The 26,113-nt window shown below is 48.0% G+C and overlaps 1 gene segment (V, D, J or C); it reads left to right on the top strand.

The window, feature by feature from the left end:
• LOC133084762 (immunoglobulin heavy constant mu-like) overlaps positions 1-26,113 on the top strand; it is a 266,145-nt gene that overhangs the window by 235,204 nt on the left and 4,828 nt on the right. The window contains 2 exon segments of the C gene segment in view: positions 19,663-19,675; positions 21,783-21,821. Of these exon segments, the coding sequence occupies positions 19,663-19,675; positions 21,783-21,821 (52 nt within the window).

Below are 26,113 nucleotides of genomic sequence, written 5' to 3'. Positions count from 1 at the left end.
CAGTGTAATCACATACTGAGAACGTGGCCTCGCGGACTGGACCCACATGGTGGGAGGGATGGGGGAAAGGGAAGAAGAGGAGCCCGTCTACTCACATTTCACACGTGCTGGGCACAGACCCACGTGTGCCATCTGAGGAAGCAGCACAGAGAACACCAGGGAAGGCGGCCGCTGCACACACAAAGCAGCAAAGAAAGACAACTTGAAGCGCACAGCTGCTTTGGGAAATTTACAAAGAGAAAGCATGGGGACTTCCCTGGCGGTCCAGTGGTAGAGAAGCCACCTTACAGTGCAGGGGATGAGGGTTCAATCCCTGGTCAGGGAACTAAGATCCCACAAGCCGCGGGGCAACGGGGCCCATGTGCCACAACTACTGAGCTCGTGCGCCTCAACTACAGCCCACGTGCCACAACTACAGAGCCCATGCGCCACAACTAGAGAAGAGAAAACGCGCAAGCCACAACTAGAGAGAAGCCCGCACACCGCAACGAAAGATCCCATATGCCTCAACAAAGATCCTGGGTGCCGCAACTAAGACCCAATGCAGCCAGAAATACATAAAATAAATAAATAATAAATAAATCTTTTAAAAATACAAATAGAAAGCATGGCATAAAATGGTAAAACAGGATTGACACCAAACATATCCTTCTGTCTTATCAGTACATGTGAGTGGTCCTAACACGCCTATGAAAAGGAAGAGACTTTCAAACTGGACCATCAAACAAAACCCAACTCTGATAGCACATGAGCATGCCACAAAAAATGAGAAAAGTAGGAAGACTTGAGTAAATGAATGCCAGGAAACTTCGGCTGTTTTCTCTGTGATAAAATGGGAAGCTCCATGTCCTGGGCAGGTGACGCTCTTTGGATCACCTCCTGCCCCTCAGGAGAGGATGTCTTTCAGCAGAACCCCTGCTTTTGTACCAGGTCTTTTGCTTCCGCTTTTAATTCCACAAGGTTCTAGAAAGCAGGACACTGTTATCTGTCTTTTTTAAAAAATATAGTTGATTTACAACGTTGTGTTAATTTCTGCTGAACAACAAAGTGATTCAGTTATACATAGATATACATTCTTCACATTCTTTTCCAGTATGGTTTATCACAGGATACTGAATATAGTTCCCTGTGCTCTACAGTAGGACCTTGTTGTTTATCCATTCTATTTATACTGGTTTGCATCTGCAAATCCCAAACTCCCACTCCATCCCTCCCCCACCTGCCCTCCCCGTTGGCAACCACAAGTCCTTCTCTATGTCTGTGAGTCTGTTTCTGTTTTGTAGATAAGTTCATTTGTGTCATATTTTAGATTCCACATATAAGTAATATTGTATGGTATTTGTCTTTCTCTTTCTGACTTATTTCACTTAGTATGATAATCTCTTAGTCCATCCATGTAGCTGCAAATGGCATTATTTCATTCTTTTTGATGGCTGAGTAATATTCCAGCGTATATGTGTACTACATCTTCTTTATCCATTCATCTCTCAATGGACATTTAGGTTGCTTCCATGTCTTGGCTATTGTGAATAGTGCTGCTATGAACATAGGGGTGCATGTACCTTTTGGACTATAGTTTTGTCTGGATATATTCCCAGGAGTGGGATTGCTGGATAATATGGTAACTCTATTTTAGGTTTTTTGAGGAACATCTATACTGTTTTCCATAGTGGCTGCACCAACTTACATTCCCACCAACAGTGTAGGAGGGTTCCCTTTTCTCCACACCCTCTCCAGCATTTGCTATTTGTAAATTTTTAATGATGGCCATTCAGACTGGTATGAGGTAGGACCTCATTGTAGTTTAGATTTGCATTTCCCTAATAATTACCGATGTTGAGCATCTTTTCATGCGCCTGTTGGCCATCTGTATATCTTCCTTGGAGAAATGTCTGTTTAGGCCTTCTGCCCATTTTTTGATTCTGTTCTTTATTTTTTTGGTTGTTGAATTGTATGGGCTGTTTCTATATTTTGGAAATTAAGCCCTTGTCAATCATATCATTTGCAAATATTTTCTCACAGTCTGTATGTTGTCTTTTCGTTTTGTTTATGGTTTCCTTTGCTGTGCAAAAGCTTGTAAGTTTGATTAGGTCCCATTTGTTTATTTTTGCTTTTATTTCTCTTATCTTGGGAGACTGACCTAAGAAAACATTTGTACAATTTATGCAGAGAATGTTTTGCCTGCGTTCTCTTCTAGGAGTTTTATGGTATCATGTCTTATGTTTAAGTCTTTAAATCACTTTAAGTTTATCTTTGTGTATGGCGTGTGGGTGTGTTCTAACTTCATTGATTTACATGCAGCCGTCCCGTTTTCACAGCACCACTTGCTGAAGTGACTGTCTTTTTTCCAATTGTATATTCTTGCCTCCTTTGTCGAATTGACCATAGGTGTGTGAGTTTATTTCTGGGCTCTTTATCCTGTTACTTTGATCCATATGTTTATTTTTGTGCCAGTACCATGCTGTTTTGATTACTGTAGCTTTGTAATATTGTCTGAAGTCTGGAAGGGTTATGCCTCCTGCTTTGCTCTTTTTCCTCAGGATTGATTTGGCAATTCTGGGTCTTTTATGCTTCCATATAAATTTTACGATTGTTTGTTCTAGTTCTGTGAAAAATGTCATGGGTAATTTGATAGGGATCCCATTAAATCTGTAGATTGCTTTGGTTAGTATGGCCATTTTAACAATATTAATTCTTCCAATACAAGAGCATGGGATAACTTTCCATTTCTTTGACTCGTCTTAATTTCCTTTATTAATGTTTTATAGTTCTCAGCATATAAGTCTTTCACCTCCTTGGTCAGGTTTATCCCTGAGTATTTTATTTTTTTGGATGTGATTTTTAAAGGTATTGGGTTTTTTTACATTCCCTTTCTGATATTTCATTGTTAGCATAAAGAAATGCAGGCAACTTCTATGTTAATCTTGTATCCTGCTACTTTGCTGATTTTGTTATGAGGTCTAGTAGTTTTTGTGTGGAGTCTTTAGGGTTTTCTATATATAATATTATGTCATCTGCATATAATGACAATTTTTCCTCTTCCCTTCCAAATTTGGATACATTTTATTGATTTTTCTTATTTGATTGCTGTGGCTAGAACTTCCAATACTACGTTGAAGAGAAGTGGTGAGAGTGGGCACCCTTGTCTCATTCCATATTTTAGTGGGAATGTTTTTAGCTTTTCACCGTTGAGTATTATATTGGCTGTGGATTTGTCATAGATAGCTTTTATTATGTTGAGATATGTTCCCTCTATACCCACTTCTGTAAAATTGTCATGAATGGATGTTGAATTTTATCAAATACATTTTCTGTATCTATTGAGATGATCATGTGGTCTTGTCATTTCTTTTGTTGATGTGGTGTATTACGTTAATTGATTTGTGTATGTTGAGCCATTCTTGTGAACTTGGGATGAATCCCACTTGGTTGTGGTGTATGATCTTTTTTATGTGTTGCTGGATTTGGTTTGCCAATATTTTGTTGAGAATTTTTGCATCCTTATTCATCAAAGATATTGGCCTGTAATTTTCTTTTTATGTAGTGTCTTCATCTGGTTTTGGTATCAATGACTTTGGGAGTGTTCCCTCCTATTCAATCTTTTGGAAGAGATTGAGAAGTTGGTATAAGTTCTTCTTTGTGTGTTTGGTAGAATTCACCTGTGAAGCCATCTGGTCTTGGACTTTTGTTTGTAGGGAGTTTTTTTTTTTTTTTTAATTAGCAATTCTATTTCAAGTCTAGCAATTGGTGTGTTCAAATTATCTATTTCTTCTTGATTCAGTTTTGGTAGGCCATATGTTTCTAGAAAATCGTCCATTTTTTCTAGGTTGTCCAATTTCTTGGCATACAATTTTTCATAGTATTCTCTTCTGTTTTTTTGTATTTCTGTAGTATCAGTTGTGATTTCTCCTCTTTCATTCCTTTTTTTTTTTAAATCTTTATTGGAGTATAATTTCTTTACATTTTTATGTTAGTCTCTGCTGTATAACAAAGTGAATCAGCTATACGTACGCATATATCCCCATATCCCCTCCCTCTTGCGTCTCCCTCCCACCCTCCCTATCCCACCTCTATAGGTGGTCGCAAAGCACCGAGCTGATCCCCCTGTGCTACGTAGCTACTTCCCACTAGCTATCTATTTTACATTTGGTAGTCTATATATGTCATTGCCACTCTCTCACTTTGCCTCAGCTTACCCTTCCCACTACCCATGTCCTCAAGTCGATTCTCTACATCTGCGTCTTTATTCCTGTACTTCCCCTAGGTTCTTCAGAAACTTTTTTTTTTTTAGATTCCATACATATGTGTTAGCATACGATATTTGTTTTTCTCTTTCTGATTTACTTCACTCTGTATGACAGACTCTAGGTCCATCCACACCACTACAAATAATTCAATTTCATTTATTTTTATGGCTGAGTAATATTCCACTGTATCTATGTGCCACATCTTCTTTATCCATTCATCTGTCAATGGACACATAGGTTGCTTCCATGTCCTGGCTATTGTAAATAGGGCTGCAATGAACATTGTGGTACGTGACTCTATTTGAATTATGGTTTTCTCAGGATATATGCCCAGTAGTGGGATTGCTGGGTCATATGGTAGTTCTATTTTTAGTTTTCAAAGGAACCTCCATACTGTTCTCCATAGTAGCTGTATCAATTTACATTCCCACCAACAGTGCAAGAGGGTACCCTTTTCTCCACGCCCTCTCCAGCATTTATTGTTTGTAGATTTTTTGATGATGGCCATTCTGACCGGTGTGAGGTGATACCTCATTGTAGTTTTGATTTGCATTTCTCTAATGATTAGTGATGTTGAACATTCTTTCATGTGCTTGTTGGCAATCTGTATATCTTCTTTGGAGAAATGTCTATTAAGGTCTTCTGCCCATTTTTGGATTGGGTTGGGTTTTTTTTTGATATTGAGCTGCATGAGCTGCTTGTAAATTTTGGAGATTAATCCTGTGTCAGTTGCTTCATTTGTAAATATTTTCTCCCATTCTGAGTGTTGCCTTTTCGTCTTGTTTATGGTTTCCTTTGCTGTGAAAAAGCTTTTAAGTTTCATTAGGTCCCATTTGTTTATTTTTGTTTTTATTTCCATTTCTCTAGGAAGGGGGTCAAAAAGGATCTTGCTGTGATTTATGTCATAGAGTGTTCTGCTTATGTTTTCCTCTAAGAGTTTTATAGTGTCTGGCCTTACGTTTAGGTCTTTAATCCATTTTGAGTGTATTTTTGAGTATGGTGTTAGGGAGGGTTCTAATTTCATTCTTTCATATGTAGCTGTCCAGTTTTCCCAGCACCACTTACTGAAGAGGCTGTCTTATCTCCATTGTATATTCTTGCCTCCTTTATCAAAGATAAGGTGACCATACGTGTGTGGGTTTATCTCCGGGCTTTCTACTGTGTTCCATTGATCTATATTTCTGATTTTGTGCCAGTACCATACTGTCTTGATTACTGTAGCTTTGTAGTATAGTCTGAGGTCAGGGAGACTGATTCCTCCAGCTCCGTTTTTCTTTCTCAAGATCGCTTTAGCTATTTGGGGTCTTTTGTGTTTCCATACAAATTGTGAAATTTTTTGTTCTAGTTCTGTGAAAAATGCCAGTGGTAGTTTGATAGGGATTGCATTGAATCTGTAGATTGCTTTGGGTAGTACAGTCATTTTCACAATGTTGATTCTTCCAATCCAAGAACATGGTATATGTCTCCATCTGTTTCTGCCATCTTTAATTTCTTTCATCGGTGCCTTATAGTTTTCTGCATACAGGTCTTTTGTCTCCTTAGATAGGTTTATTCCTAGGTATTTTATTCTTTTTGTTGCAATGGTAAATGGGAGTGTTTCCTTAATTTCTCTTTCAGATTTTTCATCATTAGTGTTAGGAATGCAAGAGATTTCTGTGCATTAATTTTGTATCCTGCTACTTTGCCAAATTCATTGATTAGCTCTAGTAGTTTTCTGGTGTCATCTTTAGGATTCTCTATGTATAGTATCATGTCATCTGCAAACAGTGACAATTTTACTTCTTCTTTTCTGATTCGGATTCCTTTTATTTCTTTTTCGTCTCTGATTGCTGTGGTTAAAACTTCCAAAACTATGTTGAATAATAGTGGCGAGAGTGGACAACCTTGTCTTGTTCCTGATCTTAGAGGAAATGGTTTCAGTTTTTCACCATTGAGAACGATGTTGGCTGTGGGTTTGTCACATATGGCCTTTATTATGTTGAGGTAAGTTCTCTCCATGCCTACTTTGTGGAGAGTTTTTATCATAAATGGGTGTTGAATTTTTTCAAAAGCTTTTTCTGCATCTATAGACATTATCATATGGGTTTTATCCTTCAGTTTGTTAATATGGTGTATCACATTGATTGATTTGCATATATTGGAGAATCCTTGCATTCCTGGGATAAACCCCACTTGATCATGGTGTATGACCCTTCTAATGTGCTGCTCAATTCTGTTTGCTAGTGTTTTGTTGAGGATATTTGCATCTATGTTCATCAGTGATATTGGCCTGTAGTTTTCTTTCTTTGTAACATCTTTGTCTGGTTATGGTATCAGGGTGATGGTGGCCTCGTGGAATGAGTTTGGGAGTGTTCTTCCCTCTGCTATATTTTGGAAGAGTTTAAGAAGGATAGGTGTTAGCTCTTCTCTAAATGTTTGATAGAATTCGCCTGTGAAGCCATCTGGTCCTGGACTTTTGTTTGTTGGAAGATTTTTAATGACAGTTTTAATTTCAGTGCTTGTGATTGGTCTGTTTATATTTTCTACTTCTTCCTGGTTCAGTCTCGGAAGGTTGTGCATTTCTAAGAATTTGTCCATTTCTTCCAGGTTGTCCATTTTATTGGCATATAGTTGCTTGTAGTAATCTCTCATGATTCTTTGTATTTCTGCAGTGTCAGTTGTTACTCCTTTTTCATTTCTAATTCTGTCTTCTCCCTTTTCTTCTTGATGAGTCTGGCTAATGTTTTACCACTTTTGTTTATCTTCTCAAAGAACCAGCTTTTAGTTTTATTGATCTTTGCTATCGTTTCCTTCATTTCTTTTTCATTTATTTCTGATCTGATCTTTATGATCTCTTTCCTTCTGCTAACTTTGGGGGTTTTGTTCTTCTTTCTCTAATTGGTTTAGATGTAAATTTAGGTTGTTTATTTGAGATTTTTCTTGTTTCTTGAGGTAGGATTGTATTGCTATAAACTTCCTTCTTAGAACTGCTTTTGCTGCATCCCATAGGTTTTGGGCCATAGTGTTTTCTTTGTCATTAGTTTCTAGGTATTTTTTGATTTCCTCTTTGATTTCCTCAGTGATCTCTTGGTTATTTAGTAGCGTATTGTTTAGCCTCCATGTGTTTGTATTTCTTACAGATTTTTTCCTGTAATTGATATCTAGTCTCATAGCGTTGTGGTTGGAAAAGATACTTGATACAATTTCAGTTTTCTTAAATTTACCAAGGCTTGATTTGTGACCCAAGATATGGTCTATCCTGGAGAATGTTCCATGAGCACTTGAGACAAAAGTGTATTCTGTTGTTTCTGGATGGAATGTCCTATAAATATCAGTTAAGTTCATCTTGTTTAATGTATCATTTAAAGCTTGTGTTTCCTTATTATTTTCATTTGGTTGATCTGTCCGTTGGTGAAAGTGGGGTGTTAAAGTCCCCTACTATTACTTTGTTACTATTGATTTTCCCTTTTATGACTGTTAGCATTTGCCTTATGTATTGAGCTGCTCCTATGTTGGGTGCATAAATATTTACAAGTGTTACATCTCCTTGGATTGATCCCTTGATCATTATGTAGTGTCCTTCTTTGTCTCTTGTAATAGTCTTTGTTTTAAAGTCTATTTTGTCTGATATGAGAATTGCTACTCCAGCTTTCTTTTGATTTCCATTTGCATGGAATATCTTTTTCCATCCCCTCACTTTCAGTCTGTATGTGTCTCTAGGTCTGAAGTGGGTCTCTTGTAGACAGCATATATATGGGTCTTGTTTTTGTATCCATTCAGCCAGTTTATGCCTTTTGGTTGGAGCATTTAATCCATTTACATTTAAGGTAATTATCGATAAGTATGTTCCTATTACCATTTTCTCAATTATTTTGGGTTTGTTAATGTAGGTCTTTTCCTTCTCTTGTGTTTCCTGCCTAGAGAAGTTCCTTTACTGTTTGTTGTAAAGCTGGTTTCATGGTGCTGAATTCTCTTAGCTTTTGCTTGTCTGTAAAGGTTTAATTTCTCCGTTGAATCTGAATGAGACCTTGCTGGATAGAGTAATCTTGGTTGTAGGTTTTTCCCTTTCATCACTTTAAATATGTCCTGCCACTCCCTTTGTCTTGCAGAGTTTCTGCTGAAAGATCCGCTGTTAACCTTATGGGGATTCCCTTGTATGTTATTTGTTGCTTTTCCCTTGCTGCTTTTAATATTTTTTCTTTGTATTTAATTTTTGATAGTTTGATTAATATGTGTCTTGGCATGTTTCTCCTTGGATTTATCCTGTATGGGACTCTCTGCGCTTCCTGGACTTGATTGACTATTTCCTTTCCCATATTAGGGAAGTTTTCAAATATAATCTCTTCAAATATTTTCTCAGTCTCTTTCTTTTTCTCTTCTTCTGCTGGGACCCCTATAATTAGAATGTTGGTGCGTTTAATGTTGTCCCAGAGGTCTCTGAGACTGTCCTCAATTCTTTTCATTCTTTTTTCTTTATTCTGCTCTGTGGTAGTTATTTCCACTATTTTATCTTCCAGGTCACTTATCCATTTTTCTATCTCAGTTATTCTGCTATTGATTGCTTCTAGAGAATTTTTAATTTCATTTATTATGTTGTTCATCATTGTTTGCTTGCTCTTTAGTTCTCCTACCTCCTTGTTAAACCTTTCGTGTATTTTCTCCGTTCTATTTCCAGATTTTGGATCATCCTTACTATCATTACTCTGAATTCTTTTTCAGGTAGACTGCCTATTTCCTCTTCACTTGTTTGGTCTAGTGGGTTTTTGCCTTGCTCCTTCATCTGCTACATATTTCTCTGTCTTCTCATTTTGCTTAACTTACTGTGTTTGGGGGTCTCCTTTTCGCAGGCTGCAGGTTTGTAGTTTCCGTTGTTTTTGGTGTCTCTCCCCAGTGGCTAAGTTTGGTTCAGTGGGTTGTGTAGGCTTTTTGGTGGAGGGGACTGGTGCCTGTGTTCTGGTGGATGAGGCTGGATCTTGCCTTTCTGGTGGGCAGGACCATGTCCGGTGGTGTGTTTGGAGTATCTGTGAACTTAGTATGATTTTAGGCAGCCTCTCTGCTAAGGGGTGGGGTTGTGTCCATGTCTTGCTAGTTATTTGGCATGGGGTGTCCAGCAGTGGAGATTGCTGGTCGTTCAGTGGAGCTGGGTCTTAGCATTGAGATGGAGATCTCTGGGAGAGCTCTCGCCAATTGATATTATGTGGGGCTGGGAGGTCTGGTGGTCCAGTGTCTTGAACTCGGCTCTCCCACCTCAGGGGTTCAGGCCTGACACCTGGCTGGAGAACAAAGACCCTGTCAGCCACATGGCTCAGAAGAAAAGGGAGGGAAAAAAATAAATAAATAAATAAATAAAATAAAATAAAGTTATTAAAATTAAAAATCAAAATAATTATTAAAATAAAAAAATTTTTAAAGTAATAAAAGAAATTTTTAAAAAAAGAAGAGAGCAAGCAAAGCAACAAACAAATCCACCAATGATAACAAACGCTAAAACTAAACTAAGATAAACATATAAATCAGAAACAAGTCAGTCGCATACAGCAAACCCCAAGTCTACGGTTGCTCCCAAAGTCCACATCTCAATTTTGGGATGATTCGTTGTCTATTCAGGTATTCCACAGATGCAGGTACATCAAGTTGATTGTGGAGATTTAATCCGCTGCTCCTGAGGCTGCTGGGAGAGATTTCCCTTTCTCTTCTTTGTTAGCACAGCTCCTGGGGTTCAGCTTTGGTTTTGGCCGCACCTCTGCATGTAGGTCACCTGAGGGTGCCTGTTCCCCCCTCAGGATGGGGTTAAAGGAGAAGCTGATTAGGGGGCTCTGGCTCACTCAGGCCGGGGGGAGGGAAGGGTATGGAATGCAGGGTGAGCCTGCGGCGGCAGAGGCCGGCATGACATTACACCAGCCTGATGCACACCGTGTGTTCTCCCGGGGAAGTTGTCCCTGGATCACGGGACTCTGACAGTGGCGGGCTGCACAGGCTCCCAGGAGGGGAGGTGTGGATAGTAACCTGTGCTTACACACAGGCTTCTTGGTGGCTGCAGCAGCAGCCTTCGCGTTTCATGCCCATCTCTGGGGTCCGCACTGATAGCCGTGGCTCGCGTCCGTCTCTGGAGCTCATTTAGGCGGTGCTCTGAATCCCCTCTCCTCACGCACCTTAAAACAATGGTCTCTTGCCTCTTAGGCAGTTCCAGACTCTTTCCCGGACTCCCTTCCACCTAGCTGTGGTGCACTAGCCCCCTTCAGGCTGTGTTCACACAGCCCACCCCAGTCCTCTCCCTGGGATCTGACCTCTGAAGCCCAAGCCTCAGCTCTCAGCCCCCACCTGCCCCTGGTGGGTGAGCAGACAAGCCTCTCGGGCTGGTGAGTGCTGGTTGGCATGGATCCTCTGTGCGGGAATCTCTCCACTTTGCCCTCTGCACCCCTGTTGCTGCGCTCTCCTCTGTGGCTCCGAAGCTGCCACCCCGCCACCCCTCGTCTCCACCAGTGAAGGGCCTTCCTAGTGTGTGGAAACTTTTCCTCCTTCACAGCTCCCTCCCAGAGGTGCAGGTCCCATCCTTATTTTTTTGTCTCTGTTTTTTCTTTTTTCTTTTGTCTTACCCCTGTACGTGGGAAGTTTCTTGCCTTTTGGGATGCCTGAGGTCTTCTGCCAGTGTTCTGTAGGAGTTGTTCCACATGTAGATGTATTTCTGATGTATTTGTGGGGAGGAAGGTGATCTCCACGTCTTACACCTCTGCCATCTTGAAGGTCCCCTCCCTCTTTCATTTCTTATTTTGTTTATTTGTGTTCTCTTCCTGCTGAGCCTGGCCAGAGGCTTGTTAATTTTGTTTCCCCTTTTGAAGAATCAGCTTTCGGTTTTATTGAATTTTTTATATTTTTTAACTCCTATTTTACTTATTTCCTCTCTGATATTTATTATTTCCTTCCTTCTACTGACTTTAGGTTTGTTTGTTCTTCTTTTTCTAATTCTTTTAGGTGGTAAGTTAGGTTGTTTATTTGAGATTTTACTTGTTTTTTGAGGATTTTACTTGTTTTTTGAGATTTTACTTGTTTTTCTAAACTTCCCTTTAAGAATTGCTTTTGCTGCATCCCATAGATTTTGTATGGCTCTGCTTTCATTGCATTTGTCTCAAGGTATCTTTCAATTTCCTCTTTGATTTCATTGTTGACCCATTGGTTTTTTAGTAACTTGTTGTTTTGTTTCCACATAATCATTTTTTTCTCATTTCTTTTCCTGTCGTTGATTTCTAGTTTCATGCTGTTGTGGTCAGAGAAGATATGTGAAATAATTTCTATACTCTTAAATTTGTTGAGGCTTGTTTTGTGCCCTAGTATATGATCAGTCCTAAAGAATGTTCCATGTGTGCTTGAAAAGAATGTGTATTCTGGTTTTTTTGGATGTAATGTCCTAATAATATTAATTAAGTCTAAAACAGTTCTATTTTATCATTTTGGATCTCTGTTGCTTTATTGATTCTCTGTCTAGAAGATCTGTCCATTGATGTGAGTAGCATGTTAAAGTCTCCTACTATTATTCTGTTCCCATTGATTTCTCCCTTTATGTCTGTTAGCATTTGTTTTATGTATATAGGTGCTCTTATATTAGGTGCATATATGTTGATGAGTGTAATATCTTCTTCTTGTATTGATCCTTTTATCATTATATAGTGTCCTTCTTTATCTTTCTTTATGGCCTATGTTTTAAAGTCTATTTTGTCTGATATGAGTATTGCAATCCCCACTTTCTTGTCATTTCCTTTTGCATGAAATATCTTTTTCTATCCTTCTCTTTCAATCTATGTGTGTCCTTTGCCCTAAAGTGGGTCTCTGGTAGACAGCATATTGTTGGCTTTTGGTTTTGTAATCCAATCTGCCACTCTATGTCTTTTGATTGGAGCAGTTAATCCATTGACATTTAATGTAATTTTTGAGAGATATATGTATTTATGGCCATTTTAAACTTTATTTTCCAGTTGATTCTATATTTCTTCTTGGTTCCTTTTTTTTTCTTTTTGTCTTCCTTTTTGTGGTTTAATGATTTCCCTTTATATTATGCTTGTGTTCTCTTCTTTTTGGTTTTTGTGAATCTACTGTATGGTTTTGACTTGTGGTTGCCCTGCTTTTCAAGTATGTTAACCCTTTCTTATATCTACTTTCTTTAGACTGATAGTTATGTAGGCTCAAACACATTCTTTAAAAAAAATCTGCATTTTCTTACTCTCCTCCTCCATATTTTATGATTTTGATGTCCTCTTTTACATCTTCATACTTATCATTTTGCTGTTCATTGTGGTTATCATTGCTTTCACAAAAATTTTTTGATTTTTTAACCTGTATACTTGCTTAAGTAATTTGTTTTCCAATTGTGTTTTTTCTCTTTCCTATAGCTTCTTACTTCTTTTCTATTTAGAGAAGGTCTTTCAATATTTCTCTTAGGATAGGATTAGTATTGCTGTATTCTTTTAGTTTTTCCTTGTCTGAGAAATTCTTTACCTCTCTTTCTATTCTAAATAATCTTGCTGGGCAGAGTATCTTAGGTTGCAGGTTTTTCCCTTTGAGAACTTTGAATATAACTTGGCACTCCCCTCTAACCTGCACTGTTTCTGTAGAGAAATCAGCTGATAGCCTCATGGGGGTTCCCTCATAATTAACTCTTTGTTCTTCTCTTACTGCCTTAGAATCTTCTCTGTATCTTTAACTTTTGTCATTTTAATTATAATATATCTTGGTGTAGGTCTGTTTGTTTTCATCTTGTTTGGAACCCTCTGTCCTTCCTGTATCTGGATGTCTGTTTCCTTCTTTAGGTTTGGGAAGTTTTCAACCATAATTTCTTCAAATACAACTTCAATCCCCTTTTCTCTTTCTTCTCCTTCTGTAATCCCTATTATGTGTAGATTGGCCTGCTTATATTATCCCATATGTCTCTTATATTGCTTTCATTTTTTTCATTTGGCTTTCTGTCTGCTGATTTGATTGGGTAATTTCCACTATTCTGTCCTCCAGTTCACTTATTCTTTCTTCTGCATTATTCATTCTGCTCTTCCTTGCCTTGAGCTCAGCTTTCATCTCAGCAAATGAATTTTCTAATTTTTCTTGGCTCCTCCTTATAGTTTCTAGTTCTTTTTTACAGTAATCTGCATTTCTGCTGATAGCCTTTCTTAATTCCTTCAGTATTTTCATTGCTGACTTTTTGAACTTGGTGTCTGTTAGACTGAAGAGGTCTGTTTCATTTTTTGTTCCTCCAGGGGAATTCTCTTGGTCTTTTAACTGAGAGTGGTTCTTCTGCTTCTTCATTTGGCTTATATTTCTCTTACTCTGTGAGTTTAGGAGAAACAATTATCTACTGTAGTCTCGGAGGGCTATATATGTGGGGGCGTCTCTGTGTAGCTTGTGTGGGTTTAATATTTTTTGGTACAAGGGCTGTTTTTAGTGTGGATACCTGCCACCTCTTTCCTCAGTGAGTGTTGGCTGTTATCTCCTTGATAGGAAGTGTGACTGGTGTTGTGGTGACCAGAGCCCGCACTGGATGTTGAGCAGGGCCTCCTCTTTTTGCTCTGTGGTTGTCCCAGCCCTGTTGGGGGAAGGGCCTGCTCCCTAGTTGTTGGAGTAGAAGCCCCCAGATCTGTTTCTGAGCTGCAGTCTAAGGTAGGAGGTATTGGAGTGCGCCCACTGCGAGAGGAGCCGCTGAGTATTTCTCCACTGGAGCTGTCCACCAGTAGTGTGCTCTGTGGTGTCACCTGTCACCTGTTGTGCTGGCTCACAAAGTACACTGTTGTTGGCACTGCCCTTGGCCCCACCTCAACTGTGGGGATGCCAGCAATCAGCCCTGGGGTCGCTCAGGCATTGTTTTCATAAGGTCACCAGCACAGATCCACTGAAGTCAGGTCCCAGGACCACAGTGGTCATGCACCTGGACCCACTGTGAGTGCTATGGAGGCAGCTCAGACCCAGACCCGGCCCAGCCCCTGCCCAGCCCCCATGTGCATGTGCCCACAAAGCCCACAGCTGCTAAGGCCAGACCCACCCCAGCCATGGGAGCACCTGTTGTCTGCCTGGGTGTCCTACAGGCACCGAGTTTACAAAACTGGTGGTGGTGGTAAAGTCACAGCTCACACAGCCATGGGAAGAGGTTTCAGCCCTGCTTCCTATGTCGCACAGCCCCTGGGGCTCACCTCTGTGAGGGGGTAACCTGTTGGCACACACTCCTGGAGCCCACTGAGGTGGTGTCCTGTCTAGTGCATGGAGAAAGAGGCTGCTATGGCATATCCCACCCCACTCTTCCCCTCACGTGCCACTTAACAATGGTACTTAGCTTCTATGGCAGACCCAGTCTTCTTCCACATACACCCTGGTTGTGGCCGCACCACACTCCAGCCCCCTCAGGCTGTCTCCACGCAGCCAACACCAGTCCTCTCCCCAGGTCTGACCTCCAAAGCCTGACCTTCAGCATCCAGCCCCTGCCTATACCAGCAGAAGCACGTCTCAGCCTGGGGCACTCAGAGCAATGGCAAGGACTGTCTGTACAGGTCTCTCTCTGTTCTGCCTGCCACAGACCAGTTGCTGCGTTCTCCTCCAAACCTCAGAAGCCCCCCCCACCCCGCATGCCGGCTGATCTCACTGGTGAGGGGGCTTCCCAGGGTGTGGGAACCTTTCCTCTTTTACAGCTCCTTCCCAGGGGTACAGGTCACATCCCGCTTCCTCTTTTTTTCTCTTCTTTTGTTCTACCCGGTTATGTGGAGATCTTTCTTGTCCTTTCAGGTGTCTGAGGTCTCTTCCAGTGCTCAGTAGGGTGTTCTGTGAGAATTGTTCCATATGTAGGTGGTTTTGATGTATCTGTAGGAGGAGGGGAGCTCCACATTCTTCTACGCCACCATCTTGATTCCCTCTTTGTTATCCGTCTTTTTATAGACGAGGGAACTCAAGGCTCAGGGCATTTATGTGAGTTTTCCAGGCGAAGGCTGTAGTAAATGTGGACCCTGTGTCTGCAACTCTGCAGACACAGAAGTCCTGATCCTTCCTGCTGCAAGAGGAGTGGCTCAGGTCCACACACTGCAGGGGCTGCAGGGAGCTGGTGTGGCTCAGAGCAGATGCAGCACCGCCAGCAGAAAAGCAACTCACCACATGTGGGCTAAATGCAGTGGGTCAGTGATGGAGGGGGCGGCACATTTGGATATGAAGGCCAGCACATCATCAAGTCTTCAGAGGGGGGTCTTCCTGTTCTGGAATCTGAGGGAACCATGTTTCCTGGTTCTGTTCATCCCGAGACCTCATCCACAGAAAAGCCACTTTCTCCAGCACAGTGTGGGTGCCAGAACCAAAGGTCATTGGGAGCCTTCCAAGAATTCCAAGGGCGATTTGCTCTTCTCCCTTCCCTTCACCTTCAGCTGGAAATTTACGATGGCAGGAGTCTGTGGGAACAATGTGGAAGGAGTTCATGGCAGGAAAGAACCTCAAACTCCAAGTCAAGACAGCCCTCAGGAGAAAAGCTGGCAAACTGCCTCAAACATGCATAAGGCTTGGCAATGCAAACAAATGCATGCAAGCAAATGCACACAGCAATGATGGGGCCATTTGTCGGGCACCCCTCCCTGTCCTGTATGGTGAGGGTGAGTGCCTGACACCCTTGGCCCCACCTAAGGCTGTAGATGCCCTCTCTGGGGACTGTTGGCCAAGCACTGACCTTGGCCTGATGTACTGTAACCTTAGGGCAAAGGAGGGGTGAAGGGGGTGTCATGATCCCTGAGACTTTGTTGAATGTCCAGGTCACTGTACTGAAGGGACAGGCATGTCCCTCTGTCAAAGGCATGCTGCCATCAGGATCTGAACCCCAAGAGCCCCTGCGCCCATCACTGAAAACCCACTGATGTTGCTCACCCCCTTTCCTGTGGCAGCTCCCAGGGGCAACCAGCCTGTGCCAGACAGAAAGAAGAGGCTAAAATGAGGTGCTCGTAGAGCAGCTCAGCCTCCCCAGATCTCCCAGAGGAGGGTGTTCCCGGGTGCAGGGACGGCACAGTCAGGGGAGGCTGTGGACGCAGCATCGTTCTTGACATGGAGGTGTGGGAGCAGCCGGGGCTTCCCTTCTTGCATAAAAAGCCAGGCTGCAATGAGAGTGCATTTGCTCCTGCCCTTCCTTCCTGCCGCAGGTGCTGTGGGAGCCCTTCATGCTTCTAACCATGGCAGCAGCTCTGCAGTCATGAGGGAATGGCCGAGACATCCTCAGAGACACAGCCCGCCACCCCCGTATCCTGAGCACTGATCAAGTTCCCACCCCATCTCCTCGTTCCGCGGGGAGGCCAGCCAGCCTTGGTTGTCCTGTTGAAGATCAGGCCTGCTGTCCCCTGTAGCTGGAGGTGTCCTTCCCGTAGAGTGTGGTGACACTCCCAGTCAGCGTTCTCCTCCCAGGACCGTGGGGGAACTTAGGAGACTTCTCAAAACTTTAACCCCCCACTGCCTCTTCTGGGTTGTAGGGATGGAGGGGGGAAGAGGCCAGCAGGCACTAGAATCTTTTGTTCATTTTTTGACTATTGCGTTTTGAAATTTATAGCATGTGTTGGTGCCCCCCCACACACACTTATTAAAATTTTGTTTGTAAGTTGTTACCTTTTTCTCTGGTTTTTACCCTTTTTTGCTCACGTCCTTGGGTATTAAAAGAGGTAATTCCTGTTTCTTTTCCTTTTTTTCTTTAAGATTTTTTTTATGTGGACAATTTTTAAAGTCTTTATTGAATTTGTTACAATATTGCTTCTGTTTTATGTTTTGTTTTTTTGGCCGTGAGGCATGTGGGATCTTCGTTCCCCAACCAGAGATCGAACCCACACCCTCTTCGCATTGGAAGGTGAAGTCTTAACCACTGGACCGCCAGGGAAGTCCCCCTGTTTCTTTTCCCTTTGGTAACGTCTTGCAACTCTTGATTTATTGACTGAAGCAAACACATGCCCTTGTATGCCTTCTGAACTGATAAATGAAGCACGAAGCACTTTTTCCTCTCGTGTTTTTGCCCATAAGGACCTTCCTTCTGGAGCAAAATGTCCAGAGACCAGTTCCCCAAGGGTGGAGGCCATCAGAAGTCGAATCTCAGATACAAAGCACTCCCCGCACAAACGTGAGGAAGGTCCTCCTCACTTGCCAAAGCACACCCGCATTCTGGCCATCTGGTCTACCACAGTGCCAGCTCTAGGAAAACAGGACCCTGGAGTGGGATTAGCTCACCAAGGCTGCAGGGCCATGGAGAGCCCTGGGCCCAGCCGCAGCCCCCGCCCTTAAGCAAGGCCTTCGATCACCCAAGCACGTGTCATCTCTGACTTCTCCATCTCCTGGACACTGTGATCCAGAAGTTCAAGGAGCACAAGGAATGTTGTTCCCACCTGCCTCCCGTCATGGACATCAAGGCCAAGAGCCATTTGTAGCTCACTGGCTATTTTCTGAAGCAATTGCATGGATGTGTCCTGACTCTAATAAGGCAGCTGTGTGACGAGGGCACCCTGGCCTCAGGGGTCCAGTCCTCAGCTAGACTCCAACTCCTGCTCAGGACAGCCCAGCTGGGGGATGCCTTCCCAGCCACCTGCTCCGGAGTGGGGTGAGGGCACCTTGTGGGACACAGCTGTGGGCAGAAGCTGGAAGACTGACTCAGCATGGCCAATGGGCCCAGTTCTGGCCACCCCATTACAGAGATCCAGACGCCTCACCTGGCAGTCGCTGGGGCACACACCTGTAACGCCCATGTCCTTTCTCTGGCACATGCTTGAAGTGGGTGGGGGCAGGAGTGGCATCCCAGGACTTGGCCATGGGATGCTGTAGCAGGAGCCAAGCCTGGGCATGAGCACAGCCAGCCACGTGGCCTGCAGGCTCTGGACTCACCACCGCTGCCCTGACCCAAGTTCTGCACACCATTGCCAGGAAGGGGGGCCGGGGCGGACTTTCTCTGAAGGGCTCAAAAAGCTCTGCTAAAGCCAGATCCTGTCACACCTGAGGGCCAAGAGAACATGCCAGCCCCCAAGGGCAGAGCTGCATTCTCCACAGGGTACACGATATTGCAGCCTGGCTGATCCTCTGCTGTGCTGAAGAGACAGGGCCTGGGCTGGGTGGGGCCTGAGACACGGGGCTGGAGGAGAGGGGCTGGCAGGGCACGGTGGGCACCTCCCCTCCCCCAGGCAAAAAACCAGAGGCGCTGGAAGGCCAGAGCAGACATTTCCTGGAGGGCCTGGGACAGCCCCACCCCCCATTTCCTTAAAGAAAGACCAGATGCCCTGGAGCAGAGGGTGAGACTCTCAACAAGGCTCCCCATCCTTCAGCCTCTTTGCTGAGTACACAGGCCACCTTTAAATCAGGCTACATCCAACTACCTGCCATTCTCCTCCAGGCACAGGGCCCAGCCTCTGGATCTTGGGGTCAGCTGGACTCACACACACACACACACACACACACACACACACACACACGCAGACTTCCCCACATGCTATCCACTGACCCCTCCCGCAGCAAGCCTCCAGGGCGTCATCACCCCCTCCCAGTCCCCAGCCATGTCTGTGTCCTTCTGTCCACCCCCAGCAGTGGTCCATGGGTGAGCACGCCTACCACACTTACACCTGGCCTCTGGGTGCCTGTGAGCATCTCCCCTCCGTGAGGGACCACACTTGGCACACCTGTGGGTCCTGGCACCCCAGCCCCAGGTTCGATGCTGCTGAGTGCAGGCCTCCTCTTCCCCTCCCCCAGGACCCCCCAGGGTCCATGCAGTTCTGGGAGGGGGAATCCACTCCCTTAGACCATCATGCCCCTCCCCTCACACCCGCCCTCCAGCCGGGGTCATCAAAAGAGCTGAGACCCTCCCCGAGGACCAGCAGCCGGGGGACAGGGCAGGGATCCGGCCCTGTGGGCACACAGTGGTCCAGCATCAGCACAGCCCCAGCCCCCCTGGAGCCCCGTTCCCACAGAGGACAGCAAAAGGCCTCACAGTGCTAACAAGGGGGCTGCTGCCAGCGCCACAGCTGCGACCAGAGAGACCCTGACAGACTCCCCAGGGCACGCCGGCAGGAGCCAGCCGCCTTGCGGGTCAGCAATGGCCCAGGACCCCGCCCACTGCCACGGCAGGGCTTTCTCCACCTGAGAACATAGCTCCAGCGCAGGTGGACGCGAGACAACCTTGAAAATGCTCTCACTTCTAAAAGAAAAAGGAAACCGCGCAGGCAGCCTTCAACACTTGGAGGATTATTAGCAGTGGCAAATTATCTGTAACCAGCCCAGGAATGACTGTGGGGACTGGTGGGCAGGGGTCTCCCATGGGCTCTGTGGCCGACCTGCCCCGGCTCCACCTCACCCGCTGCCCGCCCTCGGGGTTCTGGCTGAGCCAGGAACCACAGTGCTAGCTGGGGCCGCGGTGACTGACAACTTTACAGAACCCCTGGGCAGAGAGGCCCCAGGGCAGCTGGGCTCTCGCCCTGAGGGCTCACAGTTGGGTGCTCAAGGGGGGCGGGTAGGGAGCCCGAAGGAGTGTCGCATGCGCCATCTGGGAAGGTGAAGGGACTTTCCAGGTGGGCACGAGATGGGACGCATTCCAGGCAAGGGACTGGGTCCCCGAGGCCTGGGGAAGGGGTACTGGGTTGAGGGGAGCCCAGCTGGGAATCGAGGAGGGGTGAGCGGCCCTGAGCCTCTGAGCAGCTGGCTGCACAGAAGGCGACACAGGGGAACGTGACCTCCTGGGAACAAAGCAAGTCAGGTGTCTGGAGGACGTCCAATCCCAGACCACGGGGTTCGGGCAGGAGGGCGCTTGCGGGGGCAGGGGCTTGGCGGTCTCTCCAAGCAGGGAGCAGACCTTCCGGCTCCTGGGGGCTCCCTGGGGACCCTGGGTGCAGGTCTCTGTGCCCCCCAGCACGGGGCCAGCTCACTGTGTCTATATGCTAACTTTGGCCTCTGGGGCCAGGGCACCCTGGTCACCGTCTCCTCGGGTGAGGGTTCCCCAGGGCTGCTCTGCCTGAGCCGCGGGCCAGGTCCCCGGGGTCTGTGGCTGTGCCACCACTGCCTGAGGGCCAGAGGCCTGGAGCACAGGCAGGGTCCCAGCCCCATTCGGGACCAGGCCTGGGAGCTGACAGAGCCCCTGGAGGCGAGCCAGCTGAGAGCTGGGCCGAGAGGCCCCGGGACAGGGGCGGCTGGGAGGGAGGAGCCCTGAGCAGAGCCTCCCCGGGGGCCGGGGCCTGTGTGCGTCAGGGCGACTAGGACCACTTCAGCGCTTGGGGCCAGGGCACCCTGGTCACCGTCTCCTCGGGTGAGACGGCTCTCTGCCTCCTCTGTCCTGGGCTGGGGGGACGTCTCCAGAGAGTCCTTGGCCCATGTGGGACCCTCGGGGGTCCCCAGGGGAGGCTGCTCCTAAGGCCATCTGCCTCCCCATCCTGCGGAAATGGGGCCTCTGCTGGCGGAACACAGTCTGGGCCAAGGGGGCTCCGCGCCCGGGGCCGCAGGGACCTGGGGGTAGGGCTTCGGGTGGGACCAGGAGGCTGCCAGAGGCTTGGGTTTTTGTACACCCCCCAACGGGGCCCATGGCATTGTGGCTATGCTGGCCCCTGGGGCCAGGGCCTCCTGGTCACCGTCTCCTCAGGTGAGTCCTCACCAGCCCTCCCGCCTCACTTTCTCTGAGACTTTTTTGCTGCATTTGGGGGGAAACGAGGGTGTCTGGGTCTCAGGTCTAGAGGGCCTGGGTCAGCCTGGGGGGCTCGGAAAGAGGGCCGAGGGGGCCCAGGCTCACCCCAGCGAGGAGCAGAGGGTCCAGACGCCCTCTCTGGCTGGGCTCTGCAGCCAGGGCTTTCCCTGGGGGTCTCAGCCACCCTCGGGCTCTGGGCTTCCAAGGTCCCCAGCCCTGCCGGCCACAGTAGGTGCTATGTGAGGTGGTCCGGAGGTCTTGGCCGGCCACCAGTTCTTGCTTGGGGTCCTGGCATAGTTGTCACAATGTGACTACTGGTTTGAGAACTGGGGCCAGGGGGTCCTGGTCACCGTCTCCTCAGGTGAGTCCTCACCCCCTCCACACTTTCACCGCACTTGGGGAGACCCGCGGTGTCAGGGTCTCAATGTCAGTGGTGCGGGGCACTTTGGAGGACCGGAAAGGGAACCAGGGAGAGGATCCCCATAAAAGGGGCCCAGAGATGGACCTCCCTGCCCCAAGGACGCCGTGGTGCGGGGACAGACAAGGCAGCTCCTTTGGCTGGTCTGGCCGTTTGATTCGAGCATCACCAGGGGCTTCCGTCAGCTTTCTGGGGCATGTGGCTGGCTGTTTGAGGTTGGTTGGACTTCTGAGTTTGAGTTAAGGATTCGTGATTCATGGTCAGACAGCCTAGGCGGGCAGTGGTCTGGCTTCTGGGCGCCAGGCTGGGATGTTGGGTCTCCGGGGCAGCCTGGAGGGAGCAGGGCCAGCAGAGGGTTCCGGGGCCCTCCGGATAAGTGACTCGGACCGTCGGCTTCCATGCGGCACCTGTAGACAGGACAGGTCCCCAGGCGCCATGGGGCCGTGCTGGGCCCCCGAGGTTTTTGTAAGGTGAGGCTGGAGATCCCACCACAGTGATTGCTACGGTATAGACGCCTGGGGCCAAGGGATCTCTGTCACCGTCTCCGCAGGTAAGAATGGCCCCTCCAGGGCCTTTATTTTCTGCTCCTGTCTCTGGGGTTTTCTGAGCATCGCCGTCTGGTCCTCAGGACGTGTCTGTGTCCGCCGGGGGACTGGGCAGACTGGCCAGGAGGGGACCAGGACCAGGTGCCCTAGGGATTTCAGAGCCTCTGGATTTTCTGATGTCTTTCAAAAATTGGAATACTGCCGGCATTCAAGAGGCGGCTGCAGGCGGGAAGGGCCACCTGTGGGGGAGTCCCAGGACCCCCTCGGCGGCAGGACAGTTTGGTCTATGGCAAGAGATAATTTGGCTGCTGCAATCATAGAGTCAGTTGAGGAGTGTGCCTTGTTGATTGTGTTTCTAGAACCCCAGGAATGCCACACGTGGAAGGCATAGTGAAATATCCTCTTCAGATATGAGGTGTGCTCTGCGTTAGATTGTACTTCAAATTCTTTATTGGTTAGGATTAGAATTGTCTGGGTGAGGATGGACATGTAGTGTCCCGATCTTGGTGAGAGTGGGGTGCCCCAGCCCCCCGAAAGGAAGAGCCTGGGGAAGTTACAGGTACCGGGCTTCGTGAGGACACTTGCTAAGAGAAAGATACATGTTCATCATAAGAGGCACGCTTATGAAATACTAAAAGACAGGATATCCTTCAAGTGGCTCCTGATGGTCAGGAAAATAGTGACTTTAGAATGTGAGAGACTTTTAATGTATTTTAAATTTTATCATTCAATTAACAACTGTGAATCCTGTCTTTGGGGAGTTTATAGGGGTGCAAGTTTGGCCGAGAAGTAGTAACTCGGTACTGTCGGCCCCCTGCCCTGATTCAGGGCTGAGTTTTGGCAATAATAAATTCGGCTTATTTTTTTAATTAATTGGTGGTGCTGAGTTGGTCAAGATGGCCGCGTGCGGGGCTGGCCACCTGCAGCAGGTGGCAGGAAGCAGATCAGTCGAGAGTCTATTTTAGGAAACAAGAAAACACAGTTGGTGAATTTATAGCTTATGGTCACCAAGGTGTGGTTTGGTGATGGTATTGCTCAGCCCCACAAAGCTGAAAGAGTTCCACTGAACACAACACCACCTGGATAATTTGCATTTCTAAAATAAGGCAAAGATGTTGACAGAAACTAGAAGGTTCCCCTTTTAACTATTTGAACTTATTTCAGTTTTAGCTTATCAACTGCTCGTTTATATTCATTTTCAAAGTAAAGGTTTAAGAAAGTGAATAGTCTTAGGTGCATTTTATCAATGCATTCATATAATGTTCTAATGGGATATTCCTTCAAGGTAATTAATCCCAAACCATCCTCCGATGCCTCAAAGCACTGTTTCCACTATGAGTGTGCCCACAATCTTTAGCCGGTCGATTTTCTCTACGTGACTAAGAAACACTCTGGTATTCTGATACGGTTGCCTTCCTTTCAGTATTTTTCAAGACCGCTTTTCAGGTATCCAGCTCAGGACAGATTTTAGGTGAAATGTGTGCATTCGTCATGAATTATTTCAGTTAAACATGTTGGTTGGCGGATTGAGAGGAGAGGCAGTCGGGTGTGAGTCCGGAAGGACACAGGACACTTTGGAAGGGCCGTCTCTGCTCTGGGTCATCGGCCCAGCCAGCGTCTTAGTGGAAGGAGCTCCCGTGGAGGGTCCGAGAGCGGGTGCCCCCAGGCCCGCCGTGGCTGGGGGTCTCCTGGGACCGCCCGGAGCAGGGGATGGCAGTCCTGGCTTCTGCCACCGGCCAGTGGGCTAGTGGTGAATCAGCCGTTTATAAGGGATTTGGAGGAATTCTTCCAGGCCAAAGACCCCATGGGACTTGCCAGTGACCGGGAGCCTGAGAAGGTAAGAGGGAGGCAGCCAGCGCTGCCAGATTTGCTGCTCCGGGAAATCTGTATGAAATGTTTTTGTTTTCACTTGAAGGGGAATCAGTCTTTGACTATTGCCTGTGTGGGTCCGGGTGCTTCACACACACAGGGCACCCCTTACCGTGTCCTCACTTAAGTGGGAAACGCGGCTCTGGGTTTTAGATCGCTGCTGTGCCCTGGAAAGCAGCCTCTGCTTTCTGCAGAGCTTTGGGATAAAGCACAGCTGTGAGCGGCAATTCAGATAAAATGCGTTTCCCGTCATTGTTAATGAGGACTTTCCTGGAGGGAATATAGTCAAGTCGGACTCATTTGAGACCCGGGGGTGAGGAGGAATTTGGGCCAAGAGCATGTGCCCAGGAAGGCCAAGGCGCCAAGGGAAGCGTCCCCAAGGCTCTCCTCTCCCCGGAGAAGCAATGCTGCCCATTCCAGAGAGACTGGGACCTTCCTTCTGATGATGGCAAATGCGCCTTGGCTCTTGCAAGATGCTTTAGGGAATGTAAGGTCGCCAGCAAGCATTTTCCCAGGTAGCTGAGGAAGGGGGTGACTGCCACTGCTGGGAGCCAAAGCCGGCTGGGCCTGGGGCAGGCACGGAGGGATCGGGCACCCAGTGGACAGGGGAGGACAGGGGCCCCGAGGAGGAGAGAGAGCAAGAGGCACAAAGGGACCGACCCCGGGCCCAGCCCAGCTGTGCGGGATTCCTGGACGAGGTGCCTTAGCCGAGGCAAGTGGGTCTGGCGCTTTCTGGCCAGAACCACTGGGCTTTCAGGACTGTGCAGGGCTACCCTGGGCTGCCCATAGCAGGCCTGAGCTGAGCCGGACAAAACCGGACTGAACCGGGCTTTCTGAGCTGAGCTGGATTGGACTGAGCTGAGCCGGGTTTAGTGGGGCTGAGTGGGGCTGAACTGAGCTGGGCTGGGCTGGGAAGAGCCGGGCTGAGCCAGGCTGGGCTGAGCTGGGCTGAGCTGGGCTGAGCTGTGCTGAACTGGGCTGAGCTGTGCTGAACTGGGCTGAACTGGGCTAAGCTGGGCTGAACTGGGCTGAGCTGAGCTGAGCTGGGTTGAGCCGGGCTGAGCCGGGCTGAGCCGAGCTGAGCCGGGCTGAGCCGGGCTGAGCTGAGCTGGGCTGAGCTGGGCTGAGCCTGGCTGAGCTGAGCTGGGCTGAGCTGGGCTGAGCTGAACCGGGCTGAGCCAGGCTGAGCTGAGCTGAGCCGGGCTGAGCTGAGCTGGGCTGAGCTGAGCTGGGCTGAGCTGAGCCGGGCTGGACTGAGCTGAGCTGGGCTGAGCTGGCCTGAGCTGAGCTGGGCTGAGCCAGGCTGAGCTGAGCTGGGCTGAGCCGAGCTGGGCTGAGCCGGGTGAGCTGAGCTGGGCTGAGCTGGGCTGAGCTGAGCTGGGCTGGGCTGAGCTGAGCTGAGCTGGGCTGAGCTGAGCTGGGCTGGGTTGAGCTGAGCTGGGCTGGGCTGGGCTGAGCTGGGCTGAGCTGGGCTGAGCTGAGCTGGGCTGGGTTGAGCTGAGCTGGGCTGGGCTGGGCTGAGCTGGGCTGAGCTGAGCTGGGCTGGGTTGAGCTGAGCTGGGCTGGGCTGGGCTGAGCTGGGCTGAGCTGAGCTGGGCTGGGCTGAGCTGAGCTGAGCTGGGCTGAGCTGAGCTGGGCTGGGTTGAGCTGAGCTGGGCTGGGCTGGGCTGAGCTGGGCTGGGCTGGGCTGAGCTGAGCTGGGCTGGGCTGAGCTGGGCTGAGCTGAGCTGGGCTGAGCTGAGCTGGGCTGAGCTGAGCTGGGCTGGGCTGAGCTGGGCTGGGCTGAGCTGAGCTGAGCTGACCTGGGCTGAGCTGAGCTGGGCTGAGCTGAGCTGGGTTGAGCTTAGCTGAGCTGGGCTGGGCTGGGTTGAGCTGAGCTGAGCTGAGCTGAGCTGGGCTGAGCTGAGCTGGGCTGGGCTGAGCTGGGCTGGGCTGAGCTGAGCTGGGCTGGGCTGGGCTGAGCTGGGCTGAGCTGAGCTGAGCCGGGCTGAGCTGAGACGGGCTGAGCTGGGCTGAGCTGAGCTGGGCTGAGCTGAGCTGGGCTGAGCTGAGCTGAGCCGGGCTGAGCTGAGACGGGCTGAGCTGGGCTGAGCTGAGCTGGGCTGGGCTGAGCTGAGCTGGGCTGGGCTGGGCTGAGCTGGGCTGAGCTGAGCTGCGCTGGGCTGGGCTGAGCTGGGCTGAGCTGGGCTGAGCCGGGCTGAGCTGAGCTGAGCTGGTCTGAGCTGGGCTGAGCTGAGCTGAACTAGGCTGAGCTGGGCTGGGCTGAGCTGGTCTGAACTGGACTGAGCTGAGCTGAACTAGGCTGAGCTGGGCTGAACTGGGTTGAGTTGAGTTGAGCTGAGCTGGGTTGAACTGCACTGAAGTGGGCTGAGCTGGGCTGAACTGGGCTGAGCTGGGCTGAGCTGGGCTGAGCTGGGCTGAACTGCAC

This window comes from Eubalaena glacialis, chromosome 2 (genome assembly GCF_028564815.1).
Source record: "Eubalaena glacialis isolate mEubGla1 chromosome 2, mEubGla1.1.hap2.+ XY, whole genome shotgun sequence".
NCBI lineage: Eukaryota > Metazoa > Chordata > Mammalia > Artiodactyla > Balaenidae > Eubalaena > Eubalaena glacialis.
The sequence above is the reverse complement of the archived record's forward strand: the minus strand, read 5'-3'. Positions and strand labels throughout refer to the sequence as shown.